Source organism: Engraulis encrasicolus, chromosome 9 (genome assembly GCF_034702125.1).
Source record: "Engraulis encrasicolus isolate BLACKSEA-1 chromosome 9, IST_EnEncr_1.0, whole genome shotgun sequence".
NCBI lineage: Eukaryota > Metazoa > Chordata > Actinopteri > Clupeiformes > Engraulidae > Engraulis > Engraulis encrasicolus.
The window spans coordinates 14,148,647-14,163,955 of record NC_085865.1 but is presented as its reverse complement, the minus strand read 5'-3'; the positions used below and the strand labels follow the sequence as shown (position 1 = coordinate 14,163,955).

Below are 15,309 nucleotides of genomic sequence, written 5' to 3'. Positions count from 1 at the left end.
CACACACACACGTGCGCGCATACAAACACACATATGCGCACACACACACACATGCACGCGCACACGCACACGCACATGCACACGCACACGCACACGCACACGCACACGCACACACACACACGTGCACTTGTCTTTCTTTTATCTTTTATTTACAAAAAAGTGAATGAACAGTTTTTGCTATAAATAGAACAGTTACTTGAAGGAAGCGCAGGTAAGCATGAAATCCTTGACTGATGTTATCTACACAGAGTTTACAAGCAGTTCAGCACCTGACCTGGGGCATCTGAAACTATCAAATTACACATACACCAATATCACTGAAGGCCATATATAATGGAAATATCATACAAAAAATATCCAATAAACACCCCAAGTAGGCCTACCTCAAACTTTCATCTGTGGGTTTATCTATTATTATGTCCTACCATAGGGTGTACTGTGGCTTAATGTGCTAACACCCAGTGTCATAGATGGGCTGCATGCCCATGGAGACCCATGTTCAAGTACGGCCATGGGTCATATCTCAATCTCATATACTGCAGGGTTCCCTAACCTTTTTTGACTCGCGTACCCGCACCGTAGTATTTTTTGTCATATCCTGTGTAATCCCTCTGTATCTTTTCCTCTATCCTCCTAATGTGACTTTGTACCCCCCCCCCCCCCCCCCCCCATACGCCCTGGAGTGTACTCACGCAACCCTGATGGTATCCGTACACTGACATACTCAGACCCGGCTGCAGAACCAAGTCGTTGGACGGGCATGCAATTTCCTGCATTTTAACCAAATTGTGGGCTCAGTTTCAGCTCTACGGAACAGTACTTTTGTTTCTAAATATGGGACAATCCCATTATTTCAAAGGATCACTGTTCACTTATTATTTCACATTTAGGTCTACTGACAATGTCTAAATAGTGTAGCCTATTAATTTATTTGTTTATTAGGGCTATGGTGGTTAAGCAAAGGTGGAATTTTATCTTATACTTTATATTTACTGTATTCAGAAAAAAATACTCATTTGTTGCATATTAATGACCATATCAGCATGTTTAGGTGAATAAGCCCTGGGGGGGCACAGCAGCTTGGCTGGGGGGGCAATGCCCTCCAATGCCCCCCGTGGCGCCGGCCCTGGCCTTACTGTATTTCACTCCCAATTACTACCTGTCTCTTCCTTCGGCTGTCCTATTGAACAAGGTCTCGGCTACAGTCTGCAATATTGGAAAACATAATCAATTGAGACATCTGTTTGAGCTGATAACATATAGCACCAGCAGACCAAAACAACTCATTCTGAAAGCAAAGAAGCAATGCAAAGACCTTGATTTTTGTGAAAAGAACCTAATTGAATCTAGTAATACCCTGTGTAGGAAAGAAGTCACACTTTTTTATTTAGGCCGGAAAAAAATGAATACAAAATTGATGCATGCTGGGACCTTTCCTTCTAATTTTTCATTTATTCCTTGTTTTGGGCAGCACCCTGAGAGAAGAGAAAAAATTGTTTGGGTGAAACTTGCCAACCTTTCCGAACTTTATAGGGAAAATGTGTACAGTAATATGGGCTCAGAAATGGTGGCACGCGATCTGAACATTGACCTTTTATTCATAAAGCACCTCACTCCTGCCACTCCTAATCTAACTAAAGAAGAATTCCAAGTAGTCAGCCAGCTGTGAAAGGCAGAGTTACTGTACTGTTATGCTATAGGTGTGTACTGTGGGTCACATTAATGTAAGTCAGTTACTTTAACACAATTCATTATTAATGTGTATTGTTTTAATGTATAGCCTAATAAAATGAAATTATTTTAATGAAATGCCCTGAAACCATTTGTAACCAATTAAAAAAAGTGCAAATCACTTAAATACATGTTAAATACATGTTGCCACAAGTCAGTCATTGTTTGACAACTGAGATTGTTGGAAGAGAAAATTGTGATCACAATAAGCATGTCATATATTATAGGTTTATAGCTGTATAATAAAACACAGACCTAATCTAAAATTTTGTTTTAATTATCATGTCAACCAGTGTAATATAGAAAGAAATAAAATAGATCATCACATCTGCCTTCCTGCATTCTGTTTCACAGCCATACTAACAAAAGGTTTTATGGAATGCAGCATATTCTTTATTGCCACTGTGTCTCATGCTGTTTTGACTTTAATGTCATTTAGGCCTACATGTTGTTTCCATAACATTGTTTCGTCATCTTTTTGTCTGTGATGACTCAGTGTACATTCAAATGAGGAAATGAATTAATTTGGGAAAAGCATTTCTCAGGAAAACCGTGATGCTATGTTGAGGTTATTTCCTGGTAAGGCCAAGACCGGAAACACCCCTCTGTGTAGGAGTGCACACGCCGCTCAGTCTATGGCTGATTTACAGGTATACAGCAAAAGGCATTTAATTAGAAGAGGTCAATGAATACAATTCCATTTTCTTAGTGCTTTTTGCTTGATCATGACATAGTGAAGAGTGGATTGGGCAACCAGTATAGTGAGAGATAGGGTAGGGTTGGAACACAATCCAGGCTGTACTTGAACCTGGGTCCCCAAGGGCCAGGAATAGGTTGTGATTCCATGGGCCCCTGGGCCAGAAAACAACCCCCACCCCCCTCAATGGATGTTAAAAGCTTGCAAAAAATTCTAAGTTTAAGGGCAGATGTTAAAGGCTCAATGTTGTTGGAGGTACAGTTTCTAAAAGTGTGATTTTTAACATAAAATGCAAAAGGAAATAGAGAACTGTCCCTCCAGGGTGTGGCCTACCAGTCATCCCTTCCATCACATGTATGGTGCAGGTGTATTAGTGCGGTGTGCTACCGTTCCTCCATAAATTACCATTTTGATGACTTCAAGGAATTCCTTCTGTCACTTCTGTGTCAGTTACGTAATGTGTTCTTTCCATTTGGGGGTGGTGTTGACTACTGGTAGTTTTGCATTCCTTGCATCTTATTAACATTAGCCCTCTCTCTGCCCTTCTTCTTATTCCTCGGTTCTGAGTCGTCACTCACTCCGCTCCCGTCCTCAACACCTGTAGCACATCACTTATGTCCTCGTCGGTCAAATGCAATGGCCATGATCGGCCCGTGCTCATCTTTTGTACGGTGTGTGATGTGGCCATATGTGACAAGTGCTTGACCAGCAAGGAACACAGGGGCCATCCCCGCTCCTCTCTCAAAGATGCATGTGAGAAGCAAATGGTAAGTCACGTTTTTATTGTTGTGTTACATTTAAGCCTACACATTGTAACTGTGTCTTTATTGTGTTATCTTTATGACGGAAAATACCTGATTGTCTGTGTTACACTTAAGACTATGCATTGCAACATAGTTTTTTTTCTCTTACCTGTGTGCCTAAAGCATCGTAACATGTGTCACATGTACCTGTTAACATGTGTTACCTTTATGTCTCAAACATTGTAACTATGCATATTGTTGGAACATTGAAACTTCCCCTGGTTTCCATTTTCAACCAATTCACTCTCATGAAGAGTGTAGTGTAAATCACTTACAAACCCCCAACTCCAATGAAGTTGGGACGTTTGGTAAACAGTGAATAAAATCAAAATGATATAATTTTCAAAACATTCAATCTATTCATTAGATGGAGAATAGTGAAAAGACAACATATTAAGTGTTAAAACCGAGAAAAAATATTGTTTTGGGGGACATATGTACTCATTTCTAATTTGATAAATCCAACACGTCTCAAAAGAGTTGGGACGGGGACAATAAATGGCAGCAAATATCGAGGAAGACTAAAAACAAAACAAAAGACAACACTTAACAGTTAAATACATTAACCGATGAGATGATTTTATATAAAAACAGTGTTAATTCCTATCTTGGACATGATTTCACCAGCTTAAATGGTGGGTGTATTCCTTGTCATGTTTTGCAATGTTTTCCTTTCTGTAGTGCTTACAGTGTGACAGGTCTTGACCAAAAGCCCACCATTTTATCACCTGCTGGTCCTTATGATGGAGCCAAACTGTTAAAACATAGTAGAGAATGCAATTTGACCTTACTATGTGGCCGTAATCAAAGATCTCCCTTCAAAATATAATGCATGAGTGGCTTTTCATGCTGTTTAAAACCCATTTATACCATTCAGCACTGTATTTAACTCTACAGATGAGTGAGAACATCTTAACCAATGCACTACTGCACCCGCATGCCATCATGGAGGCTGACTTTTGAAGTTAGCACTAACACAAGTTGGATGGTCCATTTTCACTGTAGCACAGGATGAGCAATGCTCTATTATATAAAAAGAATGGCCTTCTACAACTTCTGCTGACTTCTGTAAGCAAAGGACAGTTTCCCATGTCTTCTGGGTTTATTTCAAGTGAGCTCAGGTGCTTAGGAGAATGTTACACCCCTGTATCATTTGCACGCATTAAGCATTCTTATTAATATGGTCAATTTTCAATAGCTCTAGCACTCCAGGAATTAGAGTGAGACTACAGCCAATATATATTTCATGGTGTCATGAACCTATACAATGACTTTAGTAAGAAAAATATGTCTTATATACACTCAATCGTGGTAAATCAAAGGGAATTCAAAAATGTATGTAATGACTATGGTAATTATTCCATTTGCATCTTTAATTCTGAGTGACTCAGCCTCTCTGTGATGATCTTATACCTGGACACCTATATTGTCCGTCAGTACAATTCATTTTGAAATGTTCTTCTTTGTTGTTTGATCTTATTTGGATGTTTACTAAATTTCACTGATCCCCGTCCCAACTTATTTGAGACGTGTTGGATTTATCAAATTAGAAATGAGTACATATGTCCCCCAAAACAATACTTTTTCTCGGTTTTAACACTTAATATGTTGTCTTTTCACTATTCTCCATCTAATGAATAGATTGAATGTTTTGAAAATGATAGCATTTTGATTTTATTCACTGTTTACCAAACGTCCCAACTTCATTGGAGTTGGGGTTTGTAAGTATACACGAAGTACATTCAAAAATATTACCACAAGTCAATTGACTGTGGTTGTTGGAAGAGAAAATTGTGATCACAATAAACAAAAAAATTGTTTTAATCTGCAATGAAATGTAGGAAACAGTTCAATTGTATAGATAGAGAATGGATTTATTAACCAACCTGGTGGGATGTGACTTAATAACTTGAACCACACAATGAATCTGAATGTGAGTAGTTCACGAAGTTGAGTGGATACACACGGCTCTGGGTAAAGCCAGGTTAGTGACTTAAATGAATGTTTTTTTGCCCCTCTTCAGGCCGATCTAGCAAAGAGCACGAAGGATTTAGAGGGAAAAATGAGGAAGCTAGGCAGCGTCCCAGCACTAGAACCAATATTGACTGGTTTGGAGGTGAGGAATATGTTAATTTATTTTATTTTATTTTATTTTGTTTTGTTTTGTTTGGTTTTGTTTTGTTTTATTATATTATATTGTATTATATTATATTATATTATATTTCATTTTATTTCATTTCATTTCATTTCATTTCATTTCATGTATGATTTATTGATGGAAATAAGTAATCCAAAGCTGGAGGAGACACCTCAAACATTGACAACACCATGCAAATACAAATGTTCGGCCTATACCATAACATGAATTACAAGTCTGGAGGAAAAATGACTATGGGTGCATTCCATTACCTCCCGCCCGCGACCTTTGCTTTTGACCTTGCGCTTCGCTGATGCCCAAATGCATGGAGAAAACAATAAAGCTTCCTAGCCTCAACAACCTTTGGGGGACTTTTCCCCATTCCACATCCCGACTGCAAATGAGAAAATAACTTTTCAATTGTGCATTTGCGAGATTGAATTAAACTTCTGTTGTCAGTGACATCATCACAAAGCCACAAGCACAAGGGAGGATGGGAGTTAGGATAATGGAGAGAAGAACCCAATAACAATAGGTTGATATGATGGACTTGTACAGTATACTACTGCAGTGGTTCCCAACCTTTTTCTTAAAGGACCCATGTTCTGACTATTGTAAGCTTTGGTGACCCAACCACGCGAGCGCCCGCGCGAGACGGAGTCACAAGATGCCCTCTGTTTCCTGCGAAAACTAATTTTAGTTATTTTATTCCTCAATTCGTCTTTGGTCAAATATAGAATAAATGTTTAATGTAGCACTTACAATTTGTTGCTTCTATGCATTTATTAGTTAAATGCTTTGTCTTTTATTCAACATGGGCTATATATATTTAAAATGAAACCCCTTAAAATCAAGAGGGCTCCGCGACCCCCTGTGGATCTTTGGTGACCCATGAGGTAGGTCCCGACCCATAGGTTGGGAACCACTGTACTACTGTACTGCTACCGTACATTTTCACAATCGAATGTTGGTGGTACCCTGATGGAATCACCCCCTCCTTTTTTTTCTCCACAGAATAACTTTACTAAATCTAAAGATAAGATAAACAAGCTGTATAAGGACCTTGACGTCATTGTGGAGGAAAATAAGAAAAAGGCACTCCAACTGTTAGATGCCATGGAAAAACAGCTGAGCGACAAACTCCTTGATGTTGAGGAGAAGGCGGAAGAAATACAGCAGGGAATGGCAGACATCTCAAACGATTTGCAAGAGCTTGAAAACGAAACTGACCAGAACACTGCTGACACTCTGGTAAGTACCAGTCCTGTGATACAGTCAAAACCCCCAAAACTTTGAGTGACCCTGAAAAGGATGTGACGGCAACATCGAAGTGTTGGTCTCTTGTTTGCACTAAATAAAACAGTTTAAGGTGCAGTGTGCTCCAGCTCCCTCGTTTAGTGTTTAGTGTCACTGTCCTACAAAGAGGAACCTGGCATTATAATGATGCATACCTACAGTTCCATCTTAACAGTGCCACAAAACCTTTGGCAGACATCCACATGGCACTTCTAAATTACGTTATTACATAACATTATTACTTGGGCTGGGACTTAATTCAATTAATAACAATGAATTAACTACACAAACATTAACACATTTATAAGACAATAACACATTTTAATCGCACTACAATATAGTTATGTTATGTAATTTTGGATAAGACCAGTGGAGCACAGCATTACGCCTGATTGAGTACAGCCTGCTGAAATTGATTTGATATCTCTCTTCTTTTTTGTAATCAACTGTTGATAAATCAACAAAGTCTATTATAGCCTCCGAAGCAACAAAGAGATGTTTTCTAATAGTCAGGGTTTACATGTTCGGATGTACTTGAAAACATTGTGTTTTTAAAAAACAATGTTATAGTTTACAGAGGTTGTCAACCTATAGCCTACCTATACCTAAAACATTGTTTTGCTCTGTTGACTTGAGCCATAGCTGGGTCACGATTAAATGTTTTAATTGAGTCCCAGCTCTAGTTGTTACATAACGTTAATTATGATGTCTGCAACAAACATTGTATAATTTTCACACCATTGGTGATATACAACTTTTCTTTTCTTTTCTTTTACAGAAACAATACAAGGAACTGGAAGAAAGGTAGGTATTTATACGTCAAACTGTACAGCATTGAGGCTTCCATTATTATTCTACGTACATTATACTGTATCCTATCTGTACTATCACTGAAATCTAGTCTAAAACAATAATTATTTTTACTCAGTTTCTCAGTTACAGTGTTACTCATTTACTGTAACATTGGCGTTCGCAGGATGAAAGATTTGGAGATGTTTGTAAACTGGGAGAGTAGTTACAAGTTCGATAACCTCAGGCTGGAGTCTTTGGTGAGCTCTGTCAATACAATCCTGGAGAAGATTAAAGAGTTTCTACCATGCCCATGGGAATGTAAGTTTCAAACCCACTATTGTTTATCAGTAATACATATTTACTCACAAATCTGTCAATCATCATTATCGGAATATTAAGTAGGCTAGATGGAGTGGATGTCAACACCCACCCAATGGCGCATTGCTTAATTAAGGTCACCCATGACATATTGTGTGATTATTTTCATTTGTTCACTGTCTTGTTCAATCACAAATGTCTAAATAGTTTGATGGGATCTGGCTAATTTGCTAAAACAAACCATGGCACTTTGCATGCCAGTAGCCCTGCCCTGTCTGCTACTTTGCCCATACTGTTTTTAACTGGTTTTCACCTCTTCATAGCTTTGAGTCCTATATTGACATATGGGGGGTGATTGGAGTTATAGTCTAATAGACTGAACATACTAATGTGGCATTTGAGTGAGTGAGGCTCCCCTTGACAAAACAGTACACAGTATAGAATGTGTGATAACTGTGATTTAATACACGCAAAATCACTGAAGGTTGGCCTTCTGTGTAGCCTACTGTTGTAATTTTGTTGTCGCTTTCTCTAGGCCTAGTACACTGTGTGACTGGGACTTGTTTGATATCGCCTGGTGTATATTCAATTTGTTTGTTATTACCTTCCTCTAAACAGTCAGTGAATTCATCACTTTTGATAAAAACATGGCAGACGAAAGGCTGAGAGTATCCGAGGACAACAGACAAGTGACATTTTCCATCAACAACAGCACGTCGAGTAAGAAAACAATTAAAAGTCACCATAACGGTGAAAGCTTTCTGAGCGTCCTGGCAGAGCAGTGTTTCACAGCTGGTAAGCACTACTGGGAGGTGGACGTGAGAGAGTGCCCCACCTGGGCGACGGGGGTACTACAAGTCCAGCCAGGCCAAGAGGCATCTCCACTGGAACATGGTGCACCGTCTTGGACTCTGGAGTCAGAATCTGGCGTCCTGTCGGCAGAATCCAATGGCGACTCGTACAAGGTGACCGAGGAAGACCTCTCCCTCCTCGGCATCCTCCTCGACTGCGATGAACACCGCTTGCGCTTTTACAATGTGGTCACCGGTGCTGCCCTGCACACATTTCCGGTTCATCACGGTCAGACGATGAGGCCAGTTTTCAGCATTGGTCCTCTGGTGGACAAATCCTCTAGTCTGGTACTTTGTGACCTCCATCAGGAGGTTACTGAGGGGCCTGAGAGCGTGCCTACTGAGGGGCCTGAGATGTTGCCTACAGAGGGATCTGAAAGTGTGCCTACTGAGGACCTGGGTCCTGACAGCGTGCCTACTGAGGGGCCTGAGAGCTTGCAGGGGCCTGAGAGCTTGCCTACTGAGGGGCCTGAAAGTGTGCCTGATTCAGAACCCCCTCCTTGAGCTACCACCCCTTGAATCTCATTTCCAAACACTCGAGGAAGACTAATATATTTTCCCTCTTTTTTTCACTAGGCCTACATGAATGGAATTCCATTTCAAACTGTTATCTGTAACTGAATCTGCACTTTAACTTACCGTATCAATAGCTTCTCTCTCTGGGCAGCTGTTCCCTGAAGGTGAGGGGAGCTGGCCTTGATACTAGACGTTTGCAGGAACTGTAACCCATACCCTGTATGATAACTGTAACTTGTGTGTGTGTGTGTGTGTGTGTGTGTGTGTGTGTGTGTGTGTGTGTGTGTGTGTGTGTGTGTGTGTGTGTGTGTGTGTGTGTGTGTGCGGATGCTACATAAAGAATAAGCTTTCATGGTTGTCATTTATGTATTTTGAAATAGTGTATTGCAATAAAAAAAATGAATTTACCATAACACAAAGCCCAATTATTGATTTTTGCAGATGGCACTGCATACATGCAAGTGTGTCCAATAGACTATTTTAAACTAGGTGGCACTTAAGAAAAACATCGTCCCAGGTGACAAGGCATGAGTAATCTATAATGTTTAACGACAACAATGAAAATACAGTAGGCCTGCTAATATATAACATAAAAGTTTATCCCAAAATAATATCTTGGTGAATTGTCTGACATGAAAATCTTAACTCTTCATTTTATTAAGATTTTTTTTTTGCATTAGCCTCCACATGTACACACAGTTTTAAGGCTATTTGCTACAACTGTCAGTAGTTTAAATGAATAAGGCCATTTTGGAAGAAATACCACCACCTGTAGTTACATGAGGAAAATTGCAGTGATCACAATGCACTGGGAGCGTCCCATATTAATGACAGCTCTGTGTTGTTGCTATGGAAATTACACTCCAGTCTGAGTATACAAACAAGTGTCACGCGAACTGAAATGATTAATAGATCAAAAATTTTAGACACTAAAATAGATTAAAATGGAGAGATTATTCTGGCTATGCAGATTGGGCATAGGTCCCAGAGTATGAGAAGAAACTGAAATAGATTTTGGAAAACAACAACAACATAAAATATAGTGCTCCTTAAAGGTGCCCTGTGTAATATTTGTAGTAGTCTATTTCCAGAATTCACTCTGCCCATTCAAAAATGTTACATTTTTCACAAATACTAACCAACACCATCAAATCTTAAGTATTCGACTGGGAAAATTGCACTTTTCATACATGAATAGGGGGATCTTCCCCATGTCCGCCATTTAGAATTTCGAGAAGTAGACATTTTTAGCTGCAAAACATACTTTGGTCATACTAGGAAATACTAGTTTATTACAAAGGAAATAGCTGGGTTTCACTTGACGTCACTTCTGTCTTTCTAAGCGCTCAAATCTCATTTGGTGGGCAAACTGGAACCGGAGCCACTGAAAAATATTGTGCTGTGTCATACCAGTAAATATAAGTTTATTATTATTTTGTAAATATTCATGAAAAGATCAAATTTGTCAATAGGCAGCACAGTTTGAATGAGTAGCTTAGTTGCAATACCTACTCTGACCACCATCTTACACAGTGCACCTTTAAGTGTCAGATGTCAAAACTTTTGCCTGTTACCTGGATGGACATGGCCTTCAAATACAAAGGAGCCACATAATACAGGAAAAAACAGTATTATGATGTTTAATGATTATACTTCATGTTTAATGATAAAGTTTAAAACATGGAATGAAATCAATCAAAGTAATACTTCTGTATGAACGAAGAGCCATCGGCTCCAGAGAATATGGGATGGTGGTTGTAGATCAGCCATTTGTTCTCCTCCTCTTCACTGGCAAAGGAATGGAAGCTTTTCTTAGCTGTGAGTGGACAAATCAAACCATCAGACAGACACAAAGCCACACTAGCTGGAGCAACAAAGAAACTAAGGTCAATTTGATGCATTTAATTTAGATGTGAAAGTCACATACGTATATATATAAGGAGCTCCAATATAAGCATCTTTGAGTACCTTGAAAAGTGTTATACAATATCAATGTATTATTATTACGGTTGTTGTTGTGGTTGTTGTTATTATTATATTCATAGTACCCTCATTGACGAAGAAGTGTGCCATGTGGAAGGTCATCTTGATGGCTGAGGGGGTGTGGGGGTAGTAATCCCGGCTCCACTCAAAGGCATTCTTCTCAGGATGCCACTGCACTCCGTAGATGGGGTAGTCATAGGCTACACAAAAGGACAAAATTATTACACACACATGCAAGCTTTCACTTCACACACACACACACACACACACACACACACACACACACACACACACACACACACACACACACACACACACACACACACACACACACACACACACACACACACACACACACACACACACAGACACACACAAACACAAGCACACACACAGGCAGACACACACATGAACATGCACACACACACACACACACACACACACACACACACACAGACACAAGCACACACACAGGAAGACACGGAAATGAACATGCACACACACACACACACACACACACACACACACACACACACACACACACAAGCACACACACAGGCACGCACACACGCAGGCACACGCACACACACACACGGACATACACACACACACACACACACACACACGAAGGCGCGCACACACACACACAAGTACATGTGCACACACACACACGTGCATGCACACACACATGCATTCGAGCACGCACACCTGCACGCACGCACACGCACACATGCACGCAAGCATGCACGCATGCAATTTCACTGCAATCCTCCTTACCCTCCATGGTAGAAATGAACTCTATGTTCCCATCGTCTACGTTGGTGCTCAAGATTTTGTAGAAAGTCCTGAGCTCCTCGCTCTTGGTGAAATTCTGCGTGAGTGAAATCAAAACAGATTCACGGCCGAGAAACACCCCGTTGTGCCAAGTGACAGGGTGGCCTACAGCAGTGGTTCCCAAATTGTTTATGTTTGGACCCCCCCCCCTTTTGGACCTAAGAATATTTTTGTGACCCCCACCCCTAGTGCCCTACATTCCAAACGCTAAACTTTTTTGTCAATTAATAATAATAATAATAATAATAATAATAATAATAATAATAATAACAGTAACAATACTTTCGTTTTATACGGCGCCTTTCAAAACACCAAGGTCGCTTAAAAAAAAGTTTTAACTTGAAGGTCACAGGAACAGTAAATGCATTGATAATAATCATACAAGTGAACCCTGTAACTAACCAATTTATAGAGTTATGTTAATTGTTAACTTTGGGGTTTGTTGTTTTTATACAAAATCCCTTTTATCTGCGACCCCCCCTGCAGTACTTTCGCGACCCCTACTCCCCCAAGGGTCCCGGCCTCCAGTTTGGGAACCACTGGCCAACAGTTTCGCCCACCTCAGTAGAGATGCTCCATTTGTGGAAATTCACTGTAATGTTTTCAGTAGCAAGAGATGTCATCACATCTTCTGGGAAATCCTTGAAGAGCTTACTGTTGGCGGAATCTATGTTAGAAATTAGATTTTATTATTTGGTGTAAAATATTTACTAAATATTGGTTCACATACCGTACAGTGAGCCTTCAATCACACTTTACTGTTCCCTTATTTCAACTGGACTGTATTAAAATTGGAGTGAAAATAATCTCAATATGATTTGGGATTGCTATTAATTGTAATATTAGTTTTAATTTGAAATAGGATAAGCAAGACAGACATTCATTGCACTCCACTGACCTGGTACAAAGTCCAAGGGTAGAGATATCCCACTGGTGTTGGTGCGGCACAGGAGATTCTCTCCAGCGGTGATGACCAAGAGCTGCTCAAATCCAAGACAAGTTCCCCATATCGGAAAATAATCACCCTGGTCATTAGCCTGTGACATGAGAGAGAGCGAGAGAGCATGCGAGAGAGAGAGAGAGAGAGAGAGAGAGAGAGAGAGAGAGAGAGAGAGAGAGAGAGAGAGAGAGAGAGAGAGAGAGAGAGGGAGAGAGAGACAGACAGACAGACAGGGGCAGAAAAATGTTCTACTGAAAAATGTTCATATATAGGCTGGCCAAATTGCCATGTAATTATGGGGTAAATTATAATGTGATGCTGTATTGTATTAGGCCTAATTAAAAGCAAACAATGGCTACTCCTAGCAATTCAGGCATCTAATCCATAACAGTACATAGGCAGAGAATGTAAAGGCTGAAATGTGTTTTCCAAACCTCTAAAGCGAGTCTGTAGAAGATGTTAGCTGCTTTGGCGTATCCGGATGTCATGAGGTTAGCTGCTCCACCTGGAAGAAGAAGACTGCAAACACAACGTGCGACTCACAACTCTTAAAAACACCATGGACATAAAACTTTCCAACTGCAGTCTACTTTTGCTGTTGGACTTTTGTTGAGATTATTATTCTATTTATTATTATTCTATTTCTGAACTGATTTACCCATTTAATGACTTAAACAACTGATGATACTCCTCCTCAGTTCGATTCACCACCCTGTAACAGAGAGAGAGAGAGAGAGAGAGAGAGAGAGAGAGAGATACATAAAACAATCATTACATATGCACACAAAGTTTCTAGTTGTGATTTTTTTTTAAAAATACCTACACATTCATAATTTAGGCATTGGTATGATATACCGCTGAGATTGGTAGGTATTTAGTGGTTATCACCTAATACAGCGGTTCCCAAACTTTTCCCCCTGCGCACCCCCTTTTACATTTCAATGTGGTTCGCGCACCCCCTAAGTAAATGTTGCACAGCCACATATTTTGGGCAATCTTCATTTCCAATAGACCTGACGTTTTTTTTGCCATCATTAATGGAACTTGTTGCATAACAAGTCTAGCAGTTATAAATGACACTTCAGCTGGATCCCTCCAGCATACAATTCACCAAAAAACAATTATAAACTATGTAATGTTTGTATAAAAACAAACATCTCAGCCATTGCTCTATTCAACTCGTGCACCCTCTTGTAGCAAGTCGCGCACCCCCAGGGGTGCACGCACCCCAGTTTGGGAAACCCTGACGTAATACATCTATGAGTGATAAGAAATTGGTTTAATTCCAGCCCCACAGCTCCTCAGTTCCCACCTCACTGGAACGACTCGTGCTCCTGCAGCCTCCAAGGTCTTCACATAGGATGCCGCAATGTAGGAAGAACCATATGGCTCAGGAGTCTTCATCTCTTGTGCCAAAACCCCTGAGGACAACACAGAAGGCAGAAGAAAAGCATAGACCATTGAAAATGAAAACTACAAAAACACAGTAATATAACTGCTGTAGTGTGTATGTGTGTGTAATGACTGGGAGCAGCTCTGACAGTCTGACAAATGTGCGTGCCGTGTGTGTGTGTGTGTGTGTGTGTGTGTGCGTGTGTGTGCGTGTGTGTGTGTGTGTGTGTGTGTGTGTGTGTGTGTGTGTGTGTGTGTGTGTGTGTGTGTGTGTGTGTGTGTGTGTGTGTAATACTAATAATAATACAACAGTTACAATATTAATATTGATATAGAAGAAAATAATATAACATGTATGTCAACACAAATGAGCAATGCAAACATATGCAAAGAAATACACATGCATGCAAATGCAAATCCAAATCAGTGAAACATGTATGAAAGCCTAAAGGTTGCAACAAGAGGGCTATAATGTAAGTAGGCTCATTTTGTTTTAGTTACAGTACATTAGCACTCACCAATGATTGGCCTGTCATTTCTTCTTTTCTCATGGAGTGGGAGAACAGCTGGTATTGCACACAGTGCGATAAGCACCCAGGCAAGAGAGAGCAACTGCATGACTTCACCCCAAAACAGCTGATAACACTCTAATACACTTTCTGTTGAAAGTGCAATTGCACAACAGGGACAGGTCCTTTTATGCAGGTTCCACACTACGTAGTTTGTCTTATGAATGCCCCACCCAGGGACTGATATAACCTCTGGTTGGACCATAAATGAACTGCATTTGTAGAAGAAAAAAAACCTCTAATGAAACTTGAATGCTGTATCTTTAGCTCTTACCATTACCACTTGGAAGATACTTGTGTAAATTGCCTGAATGTTCAAAACAAAGACAAAACCAATTTATTTGTGAAGCAAAAACCATTTGCAAAAATGGCAACAAAAAACCCAGATGTACAATGTTCCATATTAACAACACAACTAGGAAAAACCACTTGCAATATGCTATTTAAAAT

The 15,309-nt window shown here is 40.0% G+C and overlaps 3 protein-coding genes across 3 annotated transcripts; 2 read left to right on the top strand and 1 right to left on the bottom strand.

The window, feature by feature from the left end:
* Nucleotides 1-3,016: 3,016 nt before the first annotated feature.
* On the top strand, nucleotides 3,017-7,472 carry LOC134456116 (RING finger domain and kelch repeat-containing protein DDB_G0271372-like). The gene is made up of 4 exons (XM_063207549.1): nucleotides 3,017-3,195; nucleotides 5,255-5,347; nucleotides 6,383-6,619; nucleotides 7,443-7,472. Exons 1-4 carry the CDS (start codon nucleotides 3,043-3,045, stop codon nucleotides 7,470-7,472), a joined length of 513 nt encoding a protein of 170 aa, XP_063063619.1. The 5' UTR covers nucleotides 3,017-3,042.
* A 174-nt stretch (nucleotides 7,473-7,646) lies between these two features.
* Nucleotides 7,647-9,401, top strand: LOC134454999 (ret finger protein-like 4A). Its single transcript, XM_063206074.1, has 2 exons — nucleotides 7,647-7,774; nucleotides 8,393-9,401. Exons 1-2 carry the CDS (start codon nucleotides 7,657-7,659, stop codon nucleotides 9,127-9,129), a joined length of 855 nt encoding a protein of 284 aa, XP_063062144.1. The 5' UTR covers nucleotides 7,647-7,656; the 3' UTR covers nucleotides 9,130-9,401.
* A 1,364-nt stretch (nucleotides 9,402-10,765) lies between these two features.
* On the bottom strand, nucleotides 10,766-15,168 carry LOC134455506 (gamma-glutamyl hydrolase-like). Its single transcript, XM_063206599.1, has 9 exons — nucleotides 14,809-15,168; nucleotides 14,211-14,319; nucleotides 13,557-13,610; nucleotides 13,333-13,417; nucleotides 12,857-12,995; nucleotides 12,519-12,625; nucleotides 11,902-11,995; nucleotides 11,190-11,324; nucleotides 10,766-10,957 (listed from the first exon to the last, which is right to left on the bottom strand). Exons 1-9 carry the CDS (start codon nucleotides 15,062-15,064, stop codon nucleotides 10,833-10,835), a joined length of 1,104 nt encoding a protein of 367 aa, XP_063062669.1. The 5' UTR covers nucleotides 15,065-15,168; the 3' UTR covers nucleotides 10,766-10,832.
* Between the last annotated feature and the right edge of the window lie 141 nt (nucleotides 15,169-15,309).